Source organism: Rutilus rutilus (genome assembly GCF_951802725.1).
Source record: "Rutilus rutilus genome assembly, chromosome: 21".
NCBI classification, from domain to species: domain Eukaryota; kingdom Metazoa; phylum Chordata; class Actinopteri; order Cypriniformes; family Leuciscidae; genus Rutilus; species Rutilus rutilus.
In genome coordinates, this window is record NC_140226.1 from 34,391,826 (window position 1) to 34,416,825 (window position 25,000).

At 41.0% G+C, this 25,000-nt stretch overlaps 1 protein-coding gene across 2 annotated transcripts in view; it reads left to right on the forward strand.

The window, feature by feature from the left end:
• The first annotated feature begins 9,063 nt into the window (after positions 1-9,063).
• LOC311280382 (cysteine-rich motor neuron 1 protein) overlaps positions 9,064-25,000 on the forward strand; it is a 73,822-nt gene continuing 57,885 nt past the window's right edge. For both annotated transcript variants that reach the window (XM_084392498.1, XM_084392499.1), the window contains exons 1-3: positions 9,064-9,599; positions 15,474-15,635; positions 16,026-16,187. In XM_084392498.1, coding sequence (XP_084248624.1) covers positions 9,299-9,599; positions 15,474-15,635; positions 16,026-16,187 — 625 coding nt within the window. In that variant the 5' untranslated portion in view covers positions 9,064-9,298. The remainder of the gene's footprint in view (positions 9,600-15,473; positions 15,636-16,025; positions 16,188-25,000) is intronic.

Below are 25,000 nucleotides of genomic sequence, written 5' to 3' on the forward strand. Positions count from 1 at the left end.
CGTGTTTTTTCTTAGTTATGTGAACGTTAAGGGAACATTGTATTTATTGAATGTTCTCTGAACGTTCTGAAACAAGTCGTAACATTGAAAAAAACGTTAGAAGAACTTCCAAAAAGTAAATTGTTGATATCAAGAATTTATTTCTTACTAGTTGAAATTCAAATTTCACACTTAAGAAACACAATTCTTACTAGTAAAAATCATAATTTTTTTATGAATAATTGTGTGGTTAAATGTCTGTTCTTGATATCAACCACTGAATTGCAACTAGTAAAAATGTTCAATTTTAATATCAATAATTTGATTGTCACTAATGGATGATTGTCACTAATGTTCATTTCTGGAACAATGTTTTTGGAAAATAACTCAACATAGTGACCCAAGGTTAAAAAAAGCCCCAACGTTTTTGGAAAATAACTCAACATAGCGACCCAATGTAACCCAACAGTTGGGTAAAAAAAAAAAATGTTTTTGGAAAATAACCCATCATAGTGACCCAAGGTAAAACGTTTGGGTAAAAAAATAAAAACGTTTTTGGAAAAATAACCCAACATAGTGACTCAAGCTAACCCAACGGTTGGGTTAATAATAAAAAATAAAAAACATTTTTGGAAAATAACCCAACATAGTGACCCAATGTAACCCAACGGTTGGGTTTAAAAAAAGAACCCACCGTTTTTACTATAGCTATTACTGATTAATAGTCTTTTAATGGTTATTGTTTGAACATAAAGCAGACTCGATCTCATTCTGTCTGATTCAGCTTGATGAGCATGTGCAGAAGAGCGTGTTGTTCGTCTCCGGTCCTGCTGAACTGCTGGTTTCACCTGATCACACTGTAATTACAGAGGGAATGTCCCGCCCTGGAACTAGATGGACATTCCTGGAGCAGATGAAGGATCCGGAGTGACCCGAGGCTGATTCCTGATCTGATAGATCTGTAGGATGAGCTTCACACATTCTGTTCACAGCCGTTTAAATCATCAGTTCCAGCTCCGAGCTTAACGTCAAGCCTTTCTCCAATACACATCGGAATGTGTGCCTTCAACACATCAGAGAGATGTCAAGATACCGAGAGGACCACTCAACGTTCCTCAAGTGTGAAGTGAAGAACGCGAGCGCCGACACTTCAGAACGTCAAACTAATCGAGTCTTCAGACAAACCCGATCGTTCACCGAATCAGCGGATTCTCACTTCGCAGAGAAGAATGTGTGGAATGTTCCCATTAAAGTTATAGAAACATTATTTCTGAACGTCCATAAACACTTTTTTCTTGGTTATGTGAACGTTAGTAAGTGAACATTCCATTTTATCATTCTTCACACACGATGAGAATATTACATTTCAATGTTCTCTGATTTACATTTAAAAAACATTAGATGAACATCCAGCTAAAACGAATTATGTTGATGAAATTATGTTTTTGTTCTAACGTTTTGAGAACATTATTAACTGCCACACTCAATTTACCGCCTTTTTCATTTAGCAATCAACATAAATTAGGTATCATTTGAAAGCTTACGAACTCAAAATGTATCCTGTGACCATGGAAACGGTGCTCAAAAATTCTATGATCAGGCTCCTCCCCTAGTGGGTGGTGTCATGTTTCATATTACAGAATTTATTTTAACTACTTTATAATCAAAACCTTTTCTAATCTTGACAAAACGCACATCGTCGGAAAGGCCTGAGTCTCAGGGTTTCATATTTTGTGATAGAAGTGATATCTGGACATACATTTATTAATTAATTTGTTACAGGAGAATGCATTAAATGCCTTTGGGTGACACCCGGTGGATGTTTTTGGTACAGCGCCTAAACAAAATCTCATGGGAACTTCAATTTTTGTGATATCAACTTAAAATTTGGAACACAACTTGGTTATACATATGGCTTTGATTTTATTGTAATTTTATAGTAAAATGAATATGAAAAAATATTTAGTACAGTACATTTGATTTCCATTTTTTCATTTTTCCAAAGTGCTTTTACTTCAGCAATAATCTGCTGAATGTGAATATCTATATTCCAAAGTATTCATAAATTACGCCCATTTAAGTTTGGATAGTGCACGTTACGTCTATTCAAATAAAAGGGGGGTGGCAGTTAAAGGGTTAAAGACCAGATACTCTGAACGAACGTTCTATTAACGTTGCTAGAAGAACGTTTGCTCATAACTTTGAGAGAATCTTGAGAACGTTCCCTGTTAGCAGGGATGATGCTCAGTTTGGCTGTACGCAAATGTTTTACTATCCCTATACTCAGTTTAGTAAGTCATTCACACCCTCTGGAGTTAAAACTCGACTCGTGCGATCAGTAGAACATCATTTCTTCTCATATGAATGCATTTCTTAAGAGTGCACACACAACACTTTGTTGATGCAAGGCCCTGAATTTCATTAAAAATGTGTGTGAAGATGCAAATTGCACGATTCTTACTTTCTTCAGATGAATCATTCACACTAAGACCAGGAGCATGAGTCGTACTGGGAAATGCATGAGAAATGCACTTTTTTTGTTTGTATGTTTTGCATGCAATGCAAGTTTATTTGATTTCGTTTATCAATCTCATGGGTGTTTGATCTTTTTTTCCTGGTTTAGCAACTTAAAAACCGGCCAAATGGACCATAGTTCCAATATGCAGAACAAATGCAAAGCGCACAGAACCTGGTGTTTTTCTCCGAATGTCATTACGCTTCGAGGTCTAGCTCCTGAAGTGTGTGTGTTCAGTTTTCCTCTCCCTGAGAAACAGGAAAACAGCACGTCGCTGGTTCCCATGAAGAGCAGAGATTGATGTGATGTTTGTTGTGCTGCTGTGCGAATGTTTCGAGGTAGAAAATCACCCGTTTAATGACGATCAGTATCAGTCCCATGACACTCTGAACTCGCTGACCCCTGACCTCTGCGCTGCCACATTCTTCAACCACTGATTTAGTCTGTCGCACAATCTGCCGTCCGCCTTCAACCTGCCAAATGAAGCGTCTCACCGAAGCTTTACAGAACTAAACGTGTTTATGATCTTTATGTCGGTGAGAAATGCCCTTTTGCATGCATGTGAAGCGTGGCTTTGAGTCGCAGTGATTGTTTGTCTCAGTGTGAGAACGGATGATTTCTAGCTATTTCTGTGTGAGTTTTTCCTGATTGCACAATCTCCTGGCACACATGCCACTGCACTGGGGGGTAAAAGCCTGAAATTTATGGCTGAATGTTTCAAATAAAACTCAGCTCCACAATGAGAAACCACATCACTGCACTGCTTTCATTCAGAGAGCAAATCACAATAATTTACCTGAAGAAATGATGCAAAGTGCAGCTTGCATTGCGTTTGGTTATGCTCAGAATAGTACCTTATGTTTGCAGGATGTCAGTCTTGTATGTGCATAAAATAACAAGATAACATATACATATAATATGCAATAAGCTTTTGTTCCTTGCTTTGGATGCACTGCAAAAAAACTGCAACCTATAACATGTAGTGATGCACGATATATCGGTTGATATATGTTCATTTATAATCTTATCGTTATCGGCTTGGGAAGTAAATTTGGCCAATATTTTAAAGCTGATAAATAATGTATTATTTCCTTTAGCTGAGAGACACTGATATAATGTTCAACACGATGATTTTAAATGGCTTGAAATATGATTGAAATCACTTAAGGAAAATATAGTTCAGTGCAACGCATGCCTGTCATATGGGCCACATAAAATTATAATGAGAACGTTATAATTGTGTGCTTGGGACATAATGAGACTTCTGATTTTGTATTGTAAAAATTATATAAAAATTGGATTTAGATTTATCGATTATTACCGATTATCGGTTATCGGCATCGGCTAAAATGTTCATATCGGTGCATCCCTATTAACTTCCAAATTTAACTGGTTTTCTTAAAGTCAAAGATATTATTTAACCTCACGGAATAAACCTAAATACATCATTTATACCAACAAAACTCATTTTTATGGGGTGGAAATGGCTTTTTATGATGACAATAGCAGATTACTACAATTTACAGTGTGTAAATAACCAAAGCACACTTAATGAAATACTGTATCCCATAATGCAACGTGTGTGTGTGTGTGTGTGTGTGTGTGTGTGTGAGACGAATTATCCAGAAAGAAAATTGAATTGATCAGACTCCCAAATATTTTCACACAAAATCGGACTGAAAATGCAAAATGACCACATTTAGTGGTCCAGATTTTTCTTGAAAATATATACGTTTTTTCTTGGTTATCTGAACGTTAAAGGAACATTCCATTGTATCATTACGTTACTTTTGAAACAAGTAGCAACATTTAAAAAACATCAGATGAACTTAAAAGCTTCAGAAAAAGTTCCATGATTGATGTAAAGTTTTGAGAGCATTATTAAAGAGCTTTTGAACGACCGTACTGTTAATGTTCCTGGAAGAACGTCATAACTTTGAGAGAACGTACTGAGAACATTCCCTGGGAATCGGAACATTTAAAAACCGAACACACACTATAAAACACACCTCTGTTCTGTGAATAATCCTGCCTCTCGTCGGACCTGCGCTCCGTGATATATTGATCTGAGTGTGTGGTTGACCACAGTAATGTGTGTTGTGATGTGATATATTGATCTGAGTGTGTGGTTGACCGCAGTAATGTGTGTTGTGATGTGATATATTGATCTGAGTGTGTGGTTGACCGCAGTAATGTGTGTTGTGATGTGATGTATTGATCTGAGTGTGTGGTTGACCGCAGTAATGTGTGTCGTGATGTGGAGGACGTGCCGCAGGATCTCCAGCTCTCCGGCGGAGATAAGTGAAAGGATTGAGCTATTTGAGTGAGAGTCGAGCAGCACTTCACATCGAGTGCGGGACACACACGTCACTAACATGTCAAAGCTCTTCTCCTGCGCATGTCAAACCTGCAGTTATCTGGAGAGATAGAGTCATCAGTCACACACAGACCACGACCTCTGACCTCTTCTCTGATGATGCTGAGGGTCAAGTTTCCACCTCTGTGTCAGAGGTCACGGGGTCAGAGAGCACAGCAGCCTTCTGTGGAGGAATCACACAGGACAAAGGTCTTCATTATTATAGTTAAGCTAAAACTAAAGAAATGCGTTTTACATTTACACATTTACGTGCTGAAGTCAACCATCACTAGAACTAGCACTCATCAAACCTTGTGTTAAAGGCAACACTTGATCCATTAACACTAACACTTTCTCTTCTATTCTCTTCTATTCTATTTATAAAAAAATAAAAAAATACTTCTGTACTACTGCGTTAGATTAAACTGGGAAGGGTCATAACACTTGATAAAAGCGTCGGCTAAATGATTAAATGTAAATGTAGAGTCGAGTGTGTACGTGATTCCTCAGGTCATGTGTCTTCTGTGCTGCTACTTTCCCAGTAAGCAATTCTGCGCTTAAAAGACGTCTAATATCCGTCCAAACACGGCCCAGACGTCTAGGCTGAAACAAGGCAAAGTTTGGGCTGTCAGTGAAGATTTAACACACGTGTAACCAGAGGCCAAGAATACATCATTTAGAGAACGTCAAAGAAATGAAACTAAACGTCTTGTAATCACTGTTGACTGCTTACATGATGGAATATCAGACATCTCGCAAGTTATTTAGGCAAAAACGACATTTAACCAAATTCAAGGTTATTGTGTCTGGAAGTGTGTTCCTCATAGCCGGACTACAAGGGGTCTATAGTTAACGGAGACGCTGAAATGACAGATGCACCATTTCCACCTGCTGGATCATAAACCAGGAGAAAGAATCTGAAGATCACAGAGACGAGAGGGAGTGGCTGGACACGCGTGTCTCGACTTGATCCGCTTCTGTGAAGGTGAGACCGAGAACGACCTCAAAACCTCTGGAACTTTTCAACAGGGTTGGGGAAAGTTACTTTTAAAAGTAATGCATTACAATATTGCGTTACTCCCAAAAAGTAACTAATTGCTTTTAAAAGTAACTTTTTATGAAAAGTAATGCATTATGTTACTTTTGCGTTACTTTATCTCACCTGTGCTGGACTTGCTTGTTTGTTTTTTAATAACAAATTTCTATTCAAAGTTCACAAGTTCTATTTTTGGCAAATGTTAAGGCCCTTTCACACCAAAAGTGAAATTAATAAGCCTCATACTGAAGGAAATGCAGATATACGCGTGTACAGTGGAGTACAGTAGAGGTAGAGTACTGTAGAGTACAGTAGAGGTAGAGTACAGCAGTGTGGTGTACAGTACAGTAGAGTACAGTAGAGGTAGAGTACAGTAGAGTACAGTAGAGGCAGAGTACAGCAGAGTACCGTAGAGGTAGAGTACAGTAGTGTAGTGTACAGTACAGTAGAGTACAGTAGAGTACAGTAGAGGCAGAGTACAGTAGAGTACCGTAGAGGTAGAGTACAGTAGTGTAGTGTACAGTAGTGTAGTGTACAGTACAGTAGAGTACAGTAGAGTACAGTAGAGGCAGAGTACAGTAGAGTACCGTAGAGGTAGAGTACAGTAGTGTAGTGTACAGTACAGTGGAGTACAGTAGAGGTGGAGTACAGTAGAGTACAGTAGAGGTAGCGTACAGTAGTATATGGTAGAGGTAGAGTACAGTAGAGGTATTGTACAGTGGAGTAGAGTAGAGTACATTAGAGGTAGAGTACAGTAGAGGTAGAGTACAGTAGAGTACAGTAGAGGTAGAATACAGTAGTGTACAGTAGAGGTAGAGTGCAGTAGTGTACAGTATAGGTAGAGTACAGTAGAATACAGTAGTGTACAGTAGATGTGGAGTACAGTAGTGTACAGTAGAGGTAGAGTACAGTAGAGTACAGAGGTGTACAGTAGAGGTAGAGTACAGTAGTTTACAGTGGTGTACAGTAGAGGTAGAGTACAGTAGTGTGCAGTAGAGTACAGTAGAGGTAGTGTACAGGAGAGGTAGAGACAGTAGAGTACAGTAGAGGTAGAGTACAGTAGAGGTAGAGTACAGTAGAGGTAGAGTACAGTATTGTACAGTGGCGTACAGTAGAGTAGATGTAGAGTACCGTAGAGGTAGAGTACAGTGGAGTACAGTAGAAGTAGAGTACAGTAGAGGTATAGTACAGTGGAGTACAGTAGTGTACAGTAGAGGTAGAGTACAGTGGAGTACAGTAGAGGCAGAGTACAGCGGTGTACGGTAGAGTACAGTAGACTACAGTAGAGGTAGAGTACAGTAGTGTGCAGTCAAGTACAGCAGACTACAGTAAAGTGCAGTAGAGGCAGAGTACAGTAGTGTACAGTAGACTACAGTAGAGGTAGAGTACAGTAGTGTGCAGTAGAGTACAGTAGTGTGCAGTAGAGTACAGTAGACTACGGCAGAGGTAGAGTACAGTAGTGTACAGTAGAGTACAGTAGTGTGCAGTAGAGTACAGTAGACTACGGCAGAGGTAGAGTACAGTAGTGTACAGTAGAGTACAGTAGACCACAGTAGAGGTAGAGTACAGTAGTGTACAGTAGAGTACAGTAGAGTAGTGTGCAGTAGAGTACAGCAGACTACAGTAGAGGTAGAGTACAGTAGACTACAGTAGAGGTAGAGTACAGTAGAGGTAGAGTACAGTAGGCTACAGTAGAGGTAGAGTACAGTAGTGTGCAGTAGAGTACAGTAGAGGTAGAGTCCAGTAGAGTACAGTAGAGGTAGAGTACAGTAGGCTACAGTAGAGGTAGAGTACAGTGGTGTGCAGTAGAGTACAGTAGAGGTAGAGTACAGTAGAGTATAGTAGAGGTAGAGTACAGTAGGCTACAGTAGACTACAGTAGAGGTAGAGTACAGTAGAGTACAGTAGAGGTAGAGTACAGTAGAGCACAGTAGCGTACAGTAGAGGGCGCCCCTCAAACAAACCATTCAGCTGCTGTTCTGGATTAAAGAATTATAGGATACAGTAGAAGGAAATTCAACACTCTTATTTCTAAATCTAATCTAAAGTAATTTCTGCTTATTCGTATGGTTGAATTAGATCATTGAAGGTCAGCAGCAAAGACATTGGTTAATAAAGTGAGATTAAATACATAAAGTACATTTGTGTAATTTAATATAGTTAATTATAAAAGTTTTGCATACAATTCTGAGATTGTCTGACATTTTACTGTTTTTATTCATTTTGAGGAATACTGAATGTTTTTGTGCAAGTGAGACGAGTAAATGCATGTTCACGTTTAGTCTAGATCTAAAATAACCATCATGTTTACACACAGCGCACGCGCACACACACACACACACACACACACACACACACACACACCTCCTCACTTTATTTCTCTCAACATGAAGAGAAGATTGACGCTTCACTGGATTAAACATTACAAAATGAAACTTTTGAATTGTTCAGGGTAAAATATATAACGTGCATTTAGAAAATAGGTATGGTGGATATTCATTTCATGCCTAAACGTACTTTTTTATTGAGGCTCACTGTTATTTTTGTGAGGATGCACAAGACTGGATTGTGCATTTACATCAAACTATTTGAGTGAGCACTGACTGAGGAACTACTATTTGTTTTAAAATAAAAACCTGAAATCTGAATCCAGACCTGATTAATAGTGACTATAATCAACATTAACAAAGAAGAAATGCACATTACAGAGACAGACAGACAGACAGACAGACAGACAGACAGAGTGAGACGGGAAGGAGGAGTGTGAAGAGATGCATTAATGTGTCAAGACCAGACCAGACCAAACAGGTCCTACATATGAATGAATGAATGAATGAATGAATGAATAAATGAATGAATGTCCCAGTGTTTGTCCAGACAGATTTTACATGAGAAACGGACCTGAACTTTCTCTCATGGAGGAGAGGACATGAAACCAGAACTTTGCATGAATCAGAGGATGTTTTGAAAATAGTAAATTTCGCATTCGCGATGTTCACATCATCATTCCTCTATATGTGTCCCATGCTTATGATCCCTAGATATGTATAAGAACTGTTGCTTCATTCATTCAGGCATCTGTTCCTTTCGCTGCTTGTGATTGGACGAGCTCCACGGCAATCATCACCAGGGGGCGTGGCTATGATGTCTCTCTCCATGTAACGCGTGTTTGAGACTCAGTTTGAGTGTTAGTGATCCAGTGACAAGGACAGACTCATCATCCTCATCCTCATCATCAGCTTTACGAACATATTTCACTTACTGGAAACTTTTATCATTCCCAGCGAGGAGCGTAACACTGAAAGTGAATAGGAAGTTTGTTGAACATTTCTGGATTTATTTTGGAGTTGCGCATCTGGAGGTTCATGTTTGAGACGTTCGAGACTCTGTAAACTTCACCAAAGCTCGTCACAATGTGTCAAAAGAGTGTGTTGTGCTTTTTGAGTGTGTTTGGGTTCTGCGCTCTGGCGTTCGGGGCTCGTGAATGCGCACCGTGCGCGCTCCGCTCGTGCCCGCTCCTGAGCGCGCTCGGGTGTGGTTCTGGCCGGGTTCTGGCCCGTGACCCGTGCGGGTGCTGTGACCAGTGCTCTCGGCTGGAGCTCGAGCTGTGTGGAGGACCGGACTGGACTCTGGGTTACTGCGGATCCGGACTCACCTGTGCCGCGCGCAACAGAACCGGACCCGCGCTCGTACCTGAGACAGGTGTCTGCAGAGGTCAGTGACGCGCACGAGCTTTCACTTCAACATGACACTCAATGCATGTGTATAAAGTATATAAGACCTCTCATGATGAAGATGATGAAGATGAGGAGTATGGTTGTGGATTTAGATAAAATCAGTGAGAAGGTTTTTTTTTTTTTTTTGTTGGTAACACTTTACAATAAGGTTCATTAGTTAACATTAGTTAATGCATTAACTAACGTGAACAAACAATGAGCAATACATTAGTTACAGTATTTATTCATCTTTGTTAATGTTATAAAAATCCAGCTGTTCATGTTATAGTTCACAGTGCATTAACTAATGTTAACAAATACAACCTTTGATTTTAATAATGTATTAGTAAATGTTGAAATTAATATTAACTGAGATTAATAAAGGCTGTAGAAGAGAAGTGCAGTTCATTATTAGTTCATGTTAACTAATGAACCTTATTGTAAAGTGTTACTGTTTTTTTCTCTAGTGCATCAGCTCATGACTGATTGATTGATATGGTTATTGATATTGATTTAGATTTTAGAAGGTAGTTCTGTACTGAGATGGCTGTGCCATGGTAAAGTGATTATAATACCATGGTACTTTGATACGGTTCTGATTGATATGTATACCAGCACGATACTCCAAGATACTTTGAAAAATACCATGCTAAATGTCCAAAAACATGGTATTGCCATAGTACCATGTTCAAAATACTATAGTATTGCCATGGTACATGCCTAAAAACATGGTATTGCCATAATAGCATGTCCAAATAGTACAGTATAGTATTGCCATGGTACTGTACATGTCCAAAAGACCATTGATAATACCATAGTACTTTTGGTACTTTTTAGTGAGTGGAGAGAGTTGCACTTATTTTGAATCCCATGCATTTTACTATGAGGCTAATTTATGTCCAAATTGTTAGATCACCAAGAACTGAGTTTCTCAGTTTTTATGAAACCATCTTATGTCAGTCTGATGGACTCAGTGTCCTGGGATTTGATCTAAGATGTGATATTAGGCTCTTTTCCAAGAGTTTAGTACGGAAAGGGTCATCATGCCTGACCGGAGCTGGACTTTCTCTGCGTCTAAACTCTTGAGTTGCTCCAGACGGCTGAGTGAAAGCAGAAGTGAGTCTGTGGGAAGGTTCTGGAGCTCAATTACCCCTCGTCTTCATCTTCCTCCTGTGGGGTCTGGGATTCATCCCAAGGGATCGTGTCCTTGATTAGGCTTTATTTACAAGTGAGTGTTAAGGGTTAATCCCGACCCGGTGCGTATGAATGAGTCTGGCTTAACAGATGCAGTGATTGAGAGTGTCTCTCAATCCCAAAATCAGCAGCTGAAAGACCAGAACTATTAGAGTAAAAAGCCTGAAAGGAATTTCAAGTTATTCTGAATGTGGTCAGTGTGGAAGTTTAGGAAGCGCGATCATTAGAAAGAAAATATGAGCATGTCAAAAAATCGAGGTTAAATAATGATAGTCGTTTTCCAGGCACTGATTAATCAGCATCTCTTTATCATAGTAATACATTATTCATGATTGCCATCGTTAATTAGAATTACCCCCCTCCCCTCCATTAGCAAAGAAATTAATGAGGTTATTTATATGCAGACATGGCTGAAGGCGTATAGAAGATGTGGAAATGAAAAGAGCTTGTTGAATATTGTATATCAGTCTTTTTTGGGGTACATCCGTTCACACTGTTCTCATGCACTCTTAGCAATAATACTGGCATCTTTAACATCCATAGAACCTTTTAAAGGCTATTTAGAACATTTAAATGTTCATAACACTAAGAAAAAAATAGTTATTTTAAGAACTGACCACTGAAAGATCCCTGACCCAAAAGAAGGTCTTATATGGCATTGCTGCAAAAAACAACATCATTTTTAATGTAGATTTCCTTTATGTTGTGTGAGAACATTTGTTCTCCATTTATGTAAAATAAAGAATGCTACATTTCTGCAGGGTTTCGTTTATTTTGCTCAACTAACAAAAACCTGCAAAAATGCTAATTAGCCACTTCTACATCATCAATACTGCCTATTTAAAATAGGGATGCACGATATATGGGCCACCATATCGGTATCAACCATATATGTTCATTTTTAATGTTATTGGTAATTATCGGCCCCGATAAGAAAATGGCCGATATATAAAAGCCGATAAATAATGTATTATTTCCTTCAGCTGAGACTCTTCAGATTCGCACTGTTCAACATGATGGTGTTGAATTGCTTGAAATATGATTGAAATCACTTCAAAAAAGGAAAATAAAGTTAAAGTGCAACATGTGCAGTGCAAGTCTGTCATATCAACTACACAAAAAAATTATAATGAGAACATTATAATTGTGTGTTTGGGACATGGATTTTAATGGTGAGACTGTAATTAGGCTCTCAAAAGTTATATACAATTTGTATTTAGTTTTATCGGCCAATATATCGGTTATCGGCTTTCAAATAGAAAGAATTATCGGTTATCGGTATCGGCCAAAATTTCTGTAGGACTAGAGTCTCCAAACAGAATAATGACTGTTATCTAACAGGTTCCCCAAAACACTCAGTCCAGTATGAAGCTATTATTATATATTATACAGGTCAATCACTGTCAGAACGCTCGTTTAGCCTGGACTATCAGTCGTCTTCCTCGTCAGTATCGCTATCAGCCTGAGCTCAGTCCCTGATGTCCGTGTCTCCTCTCCCGCTCTGAACGCCATGTCCTTCAGTTTGTGAGATTAAATTTCAGCTTCCCACATTTGACCCGCAACATTTATAAGAGGAACGACAATACCGAGAAGGACGTAACATGTTTGCAAACTGATTAAACTAGTTATCATGTGGACTTTAGATAGCAGCACTAGACCAGACTGTTTTTATTACAGACTAGTCTGTGTTTATACGGGGAAAACAAATCGTAGTATCCAGAACTTTTCACGCTTACTTCAAATCCCTTTTTGTTACTATGAGGATTATATTGTCCAAGGTGTCAAGTAATTATAAATTAGACTTTTCCCATGTTTATGGATCCTGCTGGATGTTCTAGTTTGCTCTGTTAGGAAAACTTGTGCTGATGAACAGAGCCGGTGTGCGATCCGTCGACGTGAACAGATGTGCATTGTGGGCGCACGCTACAAAAAGCGTTTGGGGTCGTGTGAAAATATGAAAATATCCTCGCAGGAAGTATTGAAATGGAAAAGACGTTGGCGGAGCGGATCATTCCGAGGTGACCGGAAATAATAGGGAAAGTTTTGGCAGGATCGTCTGATCCTGGTTTGAAAAGGCTGTTTGTGATGGCGACGTCTGTGTGAGAACAACCGCCATGTGGTTTTCCACAAACGGGATGTTTCTGTGCCAAATGCACCAATATCTGCCCGTTCGCTTTCAGTACTCAGTCATGTCTAAGAATGTGCTTACTGTACTAACCAGGACTGGCCTCATAATGCATCAAAAAACACTTATCTCAATGGTTTCTCCAGCATTGAGATCAGTGGGAGAGCAAATACTTCAAAAACTTCAAAGTTTTGTGCTTTGGGAAGCCGTTCCAGCCGCTCAGAGATCTCAGTGTCCACATAATCTCTCACTGTAGGACTAATATGAGTCTGTTTTTATATTTCATCTCAGGAACTGTAGAATAGAAGCACATCTCTTCCCAGCAAACAGGGAACGTTCTGTCAAAGTTATGAACTAATGTTCTTCCAGTAACATTTATCTGCCATGCATGTACATACTGTAAAGTTTCATGAGTGACAACCACATTTAAATTCACTCCCGAAACTGTGATGATTGACATTGTGTTTGGTGTCCGCTATTCTGACCAAAGACTCGTTGTGTTGAAGCACAGTCGACTTTCACATGACTTTCACATTCACATGTCCACTTATTATAGCATTTTTAGGCTTGTTGTTTAAGCTTGGCTCATAAAGCAATGGAGTTTATGGAGTTATTTTCAGCGTAAAGCATTTGGATTTATTTCGGTTTTACTGTAGGCTTGTTCTTGGTCACTGTTTTTATAGCAAGATCTGTCAACGCGTGTAAACCTCACTCCCCTGATCTCAAGGCATGCTGGCAACTGATGCTAGAGACTGCAGTTTGTACCTGTACCTGTACCCTTAAAACTCATCTCTGATCACCAGAATGACATATCTAAACGTTTTTTCCTTGGTGCCTTTAAATATCTTGACTGTAACTCGACACCCTTGCCTCATTTAGTATGCGCGGTTCAATGAATATGCAAATGAGCCCCGCCTCCACTCACTCACTCAGCTCAGAGATCCACTGGTTGACGATCACACGTTGATCTGATTGGTTACAAGGTAGTTTGTGACGTCAGAAACACCAGCGATTTCAAAGCGTGTTTTTGAGACTGTCTTTGGTTCACTGCAGTTTTAAGGAGGAAATACTCAGCAATGGTGTCGACTTATGAACTTACACATGCTTTGTCTTAAAGCACATTAAAAACACCACATAGACACATAAACTACTTTAAAAGCGTGTTTTTCACCACAGGGCGACTTTAAAACGTTGCTACTTTGTTTCAGAATGTTCATTCAAATGTAACAGTGTTTATAGAATGATAAAACGGAATGTTCGCGTAACCAATAAAAAACGCTTTGACCTTTTGAACGTTCCGAGAACATTCAGAAAAAGGGGATGTTGGGACATTGGTAGAACACATTTTTGTGAGCTGGGCTGTTACGTGTCCTGAACAGTTTGTTGGTTCTGGTTTGTTTGGTGAGTTTGTGAGCCAAGCCCCAGGAGAGCATCACGGGGGACATTAGGAGCCGTCGAAGCCGGTTTGTCTTTGTTTATTCACATGTGTCGGGCTGGGGGGTCTTCAGGAGAACCTGCGGGAGCCCGAGGGGTTCTGCTTCTGACGTCGATACTCCAGACTTATTTAACACACATGCGGCTGGAAGAGGAAAACACAGGGATGCATGCGAAGGGCAATGAGACTCAGAAAGACTCAAGCTGTTTCTAGTGTACAAATGAGGTAATCTTTTAGAGTGAAGTTCTCATTTATGTTTCAGTCAAGTGTCAGTTTTGTTCTCAGGGAGATATTTTTCAGTCTCCATCTCGTTGCTGTCTAGGAGAAGCGTTTGAGACATTAAAGAGATCTTCCAGACATGCGGCTCTTCACGTGTCAATCAAAAATGACTGAAATGTATTGTTTATTTCAATTAAATTAATGTACTATATTTTAGTTTGATAATGTTTTTTATTTCATATTTTGTATTTTTAGGGGGTTTTATGGTACTAAATTATAGTAAATCACTAAATCACTTTTTGAGCATAGGCCTTAAACTTAAACTGTTGCTCTAAAGCATTCAAGATTTACCACAGACTTCAGTTTGATCTCTTTTCAAAGACGACACTTTTTAAAAAAAGTTTTAAAAAGTGAACTTAAAAAAACGTACAGAATTTTACGTTTATTGTTATGAAAAATTCAATATATATTTTCAAAAACATGTTTTACTCTAAAACTGTGAGAAAATCAAAGCCATAAATCTAAATAAGTTGTGTTCAAAATTTGAGCTTGATGCCTCAAAAAATGATCTTTCAGTGAGAGTGTGTTCGGCTGCAGTACCAAACGCTTCCACTAGAGGAAATTCGTCTCACATTCATTTCCAATGCGCTCATTTTTGACTGCGAGGAGCACAAGTGGGACTATTTTATACAGGACCATTTAACCTTTTTTTTCATGTTCACATAGCAAGTGCCAAAATCTTTACCAAGTTTCGTACCATTCCGAAAAAAAAAGAAAAAAAAAATGTTTTCAGAGTGTCTTATTTTGGTGCCATTCATTGGAGTGTAAACAAACAAATCTCACGACACGCCGAGACGAGGACAAAACCAGCCCGACAAATGAGCTTGTCTTCTCTACAGTGATACCCGGTGCGACGGACTCAGACGAGGAGGATGAGCGCTGCCTCCTGGTGGCCGGATGTGATCGCGTCGACGGACGGTGTGTGTGTGAGTCCAAACACTCCTGCATCAGAACCTACAGCTATCCCGACAGAGACGCCTGTGTGCATGCTGGGAAAACAGGTATGGACCTTGACAAAAACATATTATAATAACAAATTAAATAGTGCTGGGCAACGATTAATCGGTTGCCCAGAACCACAGATAAAGTATTTTTATGTGTGCAAAATAATAAAAAAATGTCAGATTGGAACACGTCCCAAAGTTTCTGCTCACGAAGAAGAACGTGCATTACGTTCTCTTTGTGAGCAGCTCTTCTGGGACGCGTTTTAACAGGTTTATGCATGATATATCTTCAAATAAACCGTCATCATGTCACATCGTTTACGTTCAGCATAAAGCTACATTTATTTAAATTTCATCGAACCAAGTTTACATTAGGGTAAGACGCAATTTATATGGCACATTAATCATCGGTAGCCTGTGTTTGACCTGAAACTCTCTGTCTCTCAGGGTCTCGCCGTCACGAGCACAGACACAGGTTTGTGGGCCCCGTGAACCCGGAGTGTGTGTTTTCTGGCTGTAATCTGACGGTCGACGGATGTGTGTGTGCGTCTCAGAGCTGCTACGATCACTTCACGTACGTCAACCGCAGTCAGTGCCAGCGGGCGGCAGGTAACGCAACATTTCCAGTGCATTAACTCTGAACTAAACATTTGAGATGGGACGTGTGTGTGTGTGTGTGTGTTACAGGAGTGTGCAAAGGTTTTAGCATTTGTGCATCTATTATGCTATTTTAAAGACTCCTAGTTTTGTTTTGGCACATGCATCCAAGATCAAAAAACGCTTGAATTCTCTCATAATCTCCACTGCAGCATCAGCTCTTTCTCTCAGTGTCTGAAACACTTTGATCGGAGATTCAGTCTCTCTAAGCTCCGCCTCTCTGAGAGCTGCTCTGCTCTGATTGGTCAGAAAGCAAACGCTCATTATCATATCTGAATCTCAGCTCTTGATCACAGTGATACGAACAGTAACGATGGCGTGGGTTTTACCGTATCATTCTCATCAAAGTGGAAAACAGCGTCTTCTCGACACGAACAACTCGAACCAAACTCTTCCAGTCTCAGATACACTACAGTGTTTGAGGGCGGGGCCAAGAGACGCTGCTCAGCCAATCAAGACCAGAGGCTGGCATTATGCTAATGAGTTACAAACCTACAGCAGGAAGTGAGACTGAATTACTGACGACTCGTTTCAGTTCAGAATCACTTCTTTCTTTTAGGAGACAAAATCTCCATTTATCTTTAATCTTTGAAACTTTACACACACAAACAGCTTTACTACACACTACATGTTGTGCATTAATGAAGCCAACAGCATAAACCAACCATCAATAAACTGGTTTGCCTGCTGGAAGATGGTTATTACTAGATGGCATCTGCAGACTTTTGATCACATTTACTGTGGGGAAAAACTGGATTAAATATGATAAAATGTGTTAATTAGACCTGTGTGTACTACACTCTTATTGGTCGCTGAACGCATCATCAGATTACACTGAATATTTTATAAACACACAAGCAAGTAGAGGCAGAAGATGTGTAGAACTCTGTGAATGATGCATCTTTAAAGTCGGCATGAAACCGAAGTTGCGCTGGTCTTTTCTCCTCTATTGTGTCGTAAATCCGAGAGAAACGCTTCAGGAACAAGAACAAATGTGGGCGGGGCTTGATTGTGTCTGTGGGGAATTGATTGGATGGTTGTGGTTTGCTAATGGCTGATCTCATGTGAGTGACAGGTTTCCCCGCCCACATCATCAGAGAAGAGGAGAGATGCTGCAAGAGGAACTTATTCTGATTCAAGATTATTAACACAATAATGATGTGCACCTATAAATCATTTACAATAAACACTGTAATATTCCATAAAAAAACACTGCATTTTTTCTGCATGCATCACTTTTGTGCGGGACTGTGAATAATAATTTTATAGAAGCTTTAAGCCACTGTAGGTCATGATATTGATTTTTACCATGGTTTTACCTGATGTATATTTTTACCATGGTAAAATCTCTATATTGCACTATAAACATAAGGGCTCTATCTTGCATCCAGCGCAATTGACTTTGTACACCGACGCATGTCTCATTCCTATTTTGCACCCGACGCACAGCGGACTTTTCCCTCCACAGACGCACGTCGGTAAATTAGGGAATGAACTTGCGCTCCCGGGGGCGGTTCAGCGGAAAGAGGAGGCGTGTTCCGGCGCAAACGTTCCCTGGTGCTATTTTGCAGTTTCAGAAAACAATTCCGCCACTGACCAGGAGAAACCTCGTCTAAAGTCAGTGTTATTCAGATGCTATTTTAAGGGCGCATGCTTGGCCATAATGTAGCGTGTGCACAACGCACACACACTTTGCTTCTCTCATCTACACAGAAGCAGCCGTTTTCATTTTTAGAAAACCATACATTATTACAAGGAAAAATATTCCACACGAGGGAAATCATTGTGGTGTCCATGAAGATGTGAAAAAATAGGCATAAATCTAGCTTACACATTTACCCAAATTATCATACGCCTGTTTAAGCGAAGCTAATTTGTGTGTGTTTCTCCATCCCCAATGTCACTTCTCTGTGTTTTACGGCCCTGACGAGAACGTCGGTCTCCTCGGCTGTGAACCGCTCCTGGCGTGCGTCTGGCAAATCCGCCGTTATAATAGCAATCCGCCATGGAACAAGCACGCCTGCTCTTAAAGGGAATGTGAGATGTCGCTCTGATTGGTTTATTTCACGTTACGCCCAAACCACACCTATGAGTAATGAAGCTACTTCAGACGAACACATTTTAGATTTGCGTCGGGCGCAAGAGTCATTTATCCCGCCGGTATAATAGCAACAGCGCCCGAGACCCGCCCACAAAGTTACTTGCGTTCCGCGCTTGATACTTGCGTTTCAGATCGTTAAAATAGGGCCCAATAACTGTTTTTTTGATCAAATAAATGCAGCCTTGGTGAGGAGGAGAGACTTTCAAAAACATTTAATAATCCCTATCATTTGAACAGTAGCGAACACACATTCATTATTCAGAATCAAAACTTTGAATAGCATTTCTAAAGTTTCGCGCAAGAAAGCTCTGAGTTTATGACATTCGGCTCAGTCGCTCCACTGAGATGTTTAATAATCATATCTCATGTGCCCGAGATATGAGACGTTCCTGATTCACTGTTTATAACTTCAGTTCAGTGTCATTTAATGCATGTTGGGTTTATTTAATAGCATCTTGTGTTTAGATAATGAGCTTTACTTCAGTACTGTAGTTTTATTCTCTCGACACCTGATTATTCCTGTGCGTCGAGATATTCTCATGGTTTATTATAATGATAATCAAAGTGAAGCTGTTAATATTAGCCTGGAAAGGATTTAACATAGATGTTGTAGATCCGTTTCTCTGAATGAAGAGAAGGAGAGGTTAGATTTGGCTTGTTGTTTTCAGTGTTTGTAAAAGGCTAGAAATGTTGTTTAACTTCACATACGGTGTCAGTCAGTGGATTAATCTCCTCATACTGTAACTGTGAATGTGTCCAGCGTACAGTAAACAAGATTTCTTTGGTTCAGAGACGCCCCTTCCAGCAGCCAAACACTGAGCTCTGTGTGTGTGTGTGTGTGTGTGTGCGTGCGTGCGATTTACTCAAGCGCACATCTGTGGATCATTAGCTTGTTTGCAGTGGGATGTGTGTCTGTTTGTTATCAACACTTCAGTGTGTAGCTTATATAACACACTTGTCCCTGAAAACCAGGTTTCTCCACATACGGAGCACATTGATCAGGTCTGCTAGTCGAGAGGCGAATCACAGATGTACATACGGAGCACATTGATCAGGACTGCTAGTCGAGAGGCGAATCGCAGATGTACATACGGAGCACATTGATCAGGACTGCTAGTCGAGAGGCGAATCGCAGATGTACATACGGTGCACATTGATCAGGACTGCTAGTCGAGAGGCGAATCGCAGATGTACATACGGAGCACATTGATCAGGACTGCTAGTCGAGAGGCGAATCGCAGATGTACATACGGTGCACATTGATCAGGACTGCTAGTCGAGAGGCGAATCGCAGATGTACATACGGAGCACATTGATCAGGACTGCTAGTCGAGAGGCGAATCGCAGATGTACATACGGAGCACATTGATCAGGACTGCTAGTCGAGAGGCGAATCGCAGATGTACATGCGGTGCACATTGATCAGGACTGCTAGTCGAGAGGCGAATCGCAGATGTACATGCGGTGCACATTGATCAGGACTGCTAGTCGAGAGGCGAATCGCAGATGTACATACGGAGCACATTGATCAGGACTGCTAGTCGAGAGGTGAATCGCAGATGTACATACGGAGCACATTGATCAGGACTGCTAGTCGAGAGGCGAATCGCAGATGTACATACGGAGCACATTGATCAGGACTGCTAGTCGAGAGGCGAATCGCAGATGTACATACGGTGCACATTGATCAGGACTGCTAGTCGAGGGGCGAATCGCAGATGTACATGCGGTGCACATTGATCAGGACTGCTAGTCGAGAGGCGAATCGCAGATGTACATGCGGTGCACATTGATCAGGACTGCTAGTCGAGAGGCGAATCGCAGATGTACATACGGAGCACATTGATCAGGACTGCTAGTCGAGAGGTGAATCGCAGATGTACATACGGAGCACATTGATCAGGACTGCTAGTCGAGGGGCGAATCGCAGATGTACATGCGGTGCACATTGATCAGGACTGCTAGTCGAGAGGCGAATCGCAGATGTACATACGGAGCACATTGATCAGGACTGCTAGTCGAGAGGCGAATCGCAGATGTACATACGGAGCACATTGATCAGGACTGCTAGTCGAGAGGCGAATCGCAGATGTACATACGGAGCACATTGATCAGGACTGCTAGTCGAGGGGCGAATCGCAGATGTACATGCGGTGCACATTGATCAGGACTGCTAGTCGAGAGGCGAATCGCAGATGTACATGCGGTGCACATTGATCAGGACTGCTAGTCGAGAGGCGAATCGCAGATGTACATACGGAGCACATTGATCAGGACTGCTAGTCGAGAGGTGAATCGCAGATGTACATACGGAGCACATTGATCAGGACTGCTAGTCGAGAGGCGAATCGCAGATGTACATACGGAGCACATTGATCAGGACTGCTAGTCGAGAGGCGAATCGCAGATGTACATACGGTGCACATTGATCAGGACTGCTAGTCGAGAGGCGAATCGCAGATGTACATACGGAGCACATTGATCAGGACTGCTAGTCGAGAGGCGAATCGCAGATGTACATACGGAGCACATTGATCAGGACTGCTAGTCGAGAGGCGAATCGCAGATGTACATGCGGTGCACATTGATCAGGACTGCTAGTCGAGAGGCGAATCGCAGATGTACATGCGGTGCACATTGATCAGGACTGCTAGTCGAGAGGCGAATCGCAGATGTACATACGGTGCACATTGATCAGGACTGCTAGTCGAGAGGCGAATCGCAGATGTACATACGGAGCACATTGATCAGGACTGCTAGTCGAGAGGCGAATCGCAGATGTACATTCGGAGCACATTGATCAGGACTGCTAGTCGTGAGGCGAATCGCAGATGTACATACGGTGCACATTGATCAGGACTGCTAGTCGAGAGGCGAATCGCAGATGTACATACGGTGCACATTGATCAGGACTGCTAGTCGAGAGGAGAATCGCAGATGTACATACGGTGCACATTGATCAGGACTGCTAGTCGAGAGGAGAATCGCAGATGTACATACGGTGCACATTGATCAGGACTGCTAGTCGAGAGGCGAATCGCAGATGTACATACGGAGCACATTGATCAGGACTGCTAGTCGAGGGGCGAATCGCAGATGTACATACGGTGCACATTGATCAGGACTGCTAGTCGAGAGGAGAATCGCAGATGTACATACGGTGCACATTGATCAGGACTGCTAGTCGAGAGGCGAATCGCAGATGTACATACGGAGCACATTGATCAGGACTGCTAGTCGAGAGGCGAATCGCAGATGTACATACGGAGCACATTGATCAGGACTGCTAGTCGTGAGGCGAATCGCAGATGTACATACGGAGCACATTGATCAGGACTGCTAGTCGAGAGGCGAATCGCAGATGTACATACGGTGCACATTGATCAGGACTGCTAGTCGAGAGGCGAATCGCAGATGTACATACGGTGCACATTGATCAGGACTGCTAGTCGAGAGGAGAATCGCAGATGTACATACGGTGCACATTGATCAGGACTGCTAGTCGAGAGGAGAATCGCAGATGTACATACGGTGCACATTGATCAGGACTGCTAGTCGAGAGGCGAATCGCAGATGTACATACGGAGCACATTGATCAGGACTGCTAGTCGAGGGGCGAATCGCAGATGTACATACGGAGCACATTGATCAGGAATGCTAGTCAAGGGGCGAATCGCAGATGTACATACGGAGCACATTGATCAGGACTGCTAGTCGAGGGGCGAATCGCAGATGTACATACGGAGCACATTGATCAGGAATGCTAGTCGAGGGGCGAATCGCAGATGTACATGCGGAGCACATTGATCAGGACTGCTAGTCGAGGGGCGAATCGCAGATGTACATACGGAGCACATTGATCAGGACTGCTAGTCGAGAGGCGAATCGCAGATGTACATACGGAGCACACTGATCAGGACTGCTAGTCGAGGGGCGAATCACAGATGTACATACGGAGCACACTGATCAGGACTGCTAGTCGAGGGGCGAATCGCAGATGTACATACGGTGCACATTGATCAGGACTGCTAGTCGAGAGGCGAATCGCAGATGTACATACGGTGCACATTGATCAGGACTGCTAGTCGAGAGGCGAATCGCAGATGTACATGCGGAGCACATTGATCAGGACTGCTAGTCGAGGGGCGAATCGCAGATGTACATACGGAGCACATTGATCAGGACTGCTAGTCGAGGGGCGAATCGCAGATGTACATGCGGAGCACATTGATCAGGACTGCTAGTCGAGGGGCGAATCGCAGATGTACATGCGGAGCACATTGATCAGGACTGCTAGTCGAGGGGCGAATCACAGATGTACATACGGAGCACATTGATCAGGACTGCTAGTCGAGGGGCGAATCGCAGATGTACATGCGGAGCACATTGATCAGGTCTGCTAGTCGAGGGGCGAATCGCAGATGTACATACGGAGCACATTGATCAGGTCTGCTAGTCGAGGGGCGAATCGCAGATGTACATGCGGAGCACACTGATCAGGACTGCTAGTCGAGAGGCGAATCGCAGATGTACATACGGTGCACATTGATCAGGACTGCTAGTCGAGAGGCGAATCGCAGATGTACATACGGTGCACATTGATCAGGACTGCTAGTCGAGAGGCGAATCGCAGATGTACATACGGTGCACATTGATCAGGACTGCTAGTCGAGAGGCGAATCGCAGATGTACATACGGTGCACATTGATCAGGACTGCTAGTCGAGAGGCGAATCGCAGATGTACATACGGTGCACATTGATCAGGACTGCTAGTCGAGAGGCGAATCGCAGATGTACAACATCTATTAACACTTGTGCATCGATTACAAAAAGTTACACATCAGTTCATAGTGGACAAAAAGGAGCACAGACTTAAGCTTGGCCACATTTTAAAGAACTTGGCAGATTATTGCTAAAGTAAAACAATTGTAAAAAGTAAAACCAAAAAAAGTTATAGGTTTAAGCTTATGAAAATGATTTATGAACATTATTTTATATAAAATGCATATTTTATGAAACATGTTGAACTCATGTAGAAAATCAAAGCCGTAAATCTAAACAAGGCATGTTTCAAATTTGAGGTTGATATCTCAGAAAATGAGCTTTCAGTGTGTGTGTGTGTGTGTGTGTGTGTGTGTGTGTGTGTGTGTGTGTGTGTGTGTGTGTGTGTGTGTGTGTGTGTGTGTGTGTGTGTGTGTGTGTGTGTGTGTTCGGGCGCAGTTCCAGATCTCTCCATTAGAGGCAGCAAAACTCCACTGGACACACACAGGCTTGATTTGTTATTTGCAGTTTAGTTTTTCTCTCTCAAATATTACAAACACACACACACACACACACACACACACACACACACACACACACACACACACATACACATATTTTGTTTTATTACACACATACAAATCACAATCTGACATCCATACCAACACACCCACACAATTATCGTTGCATAATTTATCCAGTTGGCTCTATAATATGCAGAAAACAGGAATAAAGCGAGTATTTGCTTTACAGGCCAAACCTAAGAAAACGGCACCATCTGGTAAAAAATGGTAAATATTAAAATTTTAAAGCCTTGCCAACAGAATGAAAGCCTATTAACAAAGATTGCATTGTTTAATAGTTAAATGGCCCTGGGGTTAGAAAACAGCTGTTTTACATTGGAATAATATTTCACTGTTTTTACTGTATTTTTGATCAAATAGATGCAGGTTTGAAGAGCAGAAGAGACTCTTTCAAAAACATTATAAAATCGTTCCGAACCCAAACCTTTGAACTGTAGTGTATTTCAAAATTAAAAAAATTTTAAAAAAAATTATTATTGATTATTATATTATATTATATTATATTATATTATATTATATTATATTATATTATATTATATTATATTATATTATATTATATTATTTTTGTTGTTGTAATGGAAAAATCCAAATGACTCTTCCCACTTTGTCTTCATAATGTGTAACCAATATAATATTGTTAATAACGAAATGCATCATCTCGAGAGCGTCTCAGACTAGCAGAAGTGTGTGTGTCCTCCAGTCTCCTGCTAATATGTGCTGAGATGTAAAAGCTGAAGCCCTCGTGACGTCGAGCGGCGGAGACTTGGCCTCGCTCCTGTTAATGAAATCATTATTAAACGAGTGCCATAAACAGCATCATAGTGTCGCTGCACATCAAACTTCTTCATTAGTTCTTTATGTTTGAGCAGACGACACGTAAACACACACGTGAAGGACAGACTGTGTGTGTGTGTGTGTGTGTGTGTGTGTGTGTGTGTGTGTGTGTGTGTGTGTGTGTGTGTGTGTGTGTGTGTGTGTGTGTGTGTGTGTGTGTGTGTGTGTGTGTGTGTAGTGAAATTTGACCACAGAATTTAGCTAAATTTGACACAACCTTAGTTTAGAGTATTTTGGGAGGTCCGAAAAGCAATTCATATGAAAAATAGAGCTTTCAACTAAAAAATCGAATCATACACATATATAATAGTAATATTTTTTCATTATTATTATTTTAGTAATCATAATAAAATAATAATATTAATAATTATGATATTAATCATTTATGATTATATAGTAATAATAATAAAAAAGGCATTATTATTATTATTATTATTACTATTTATTATTATTATTTTATTATTATTATATTTTTTATATTATT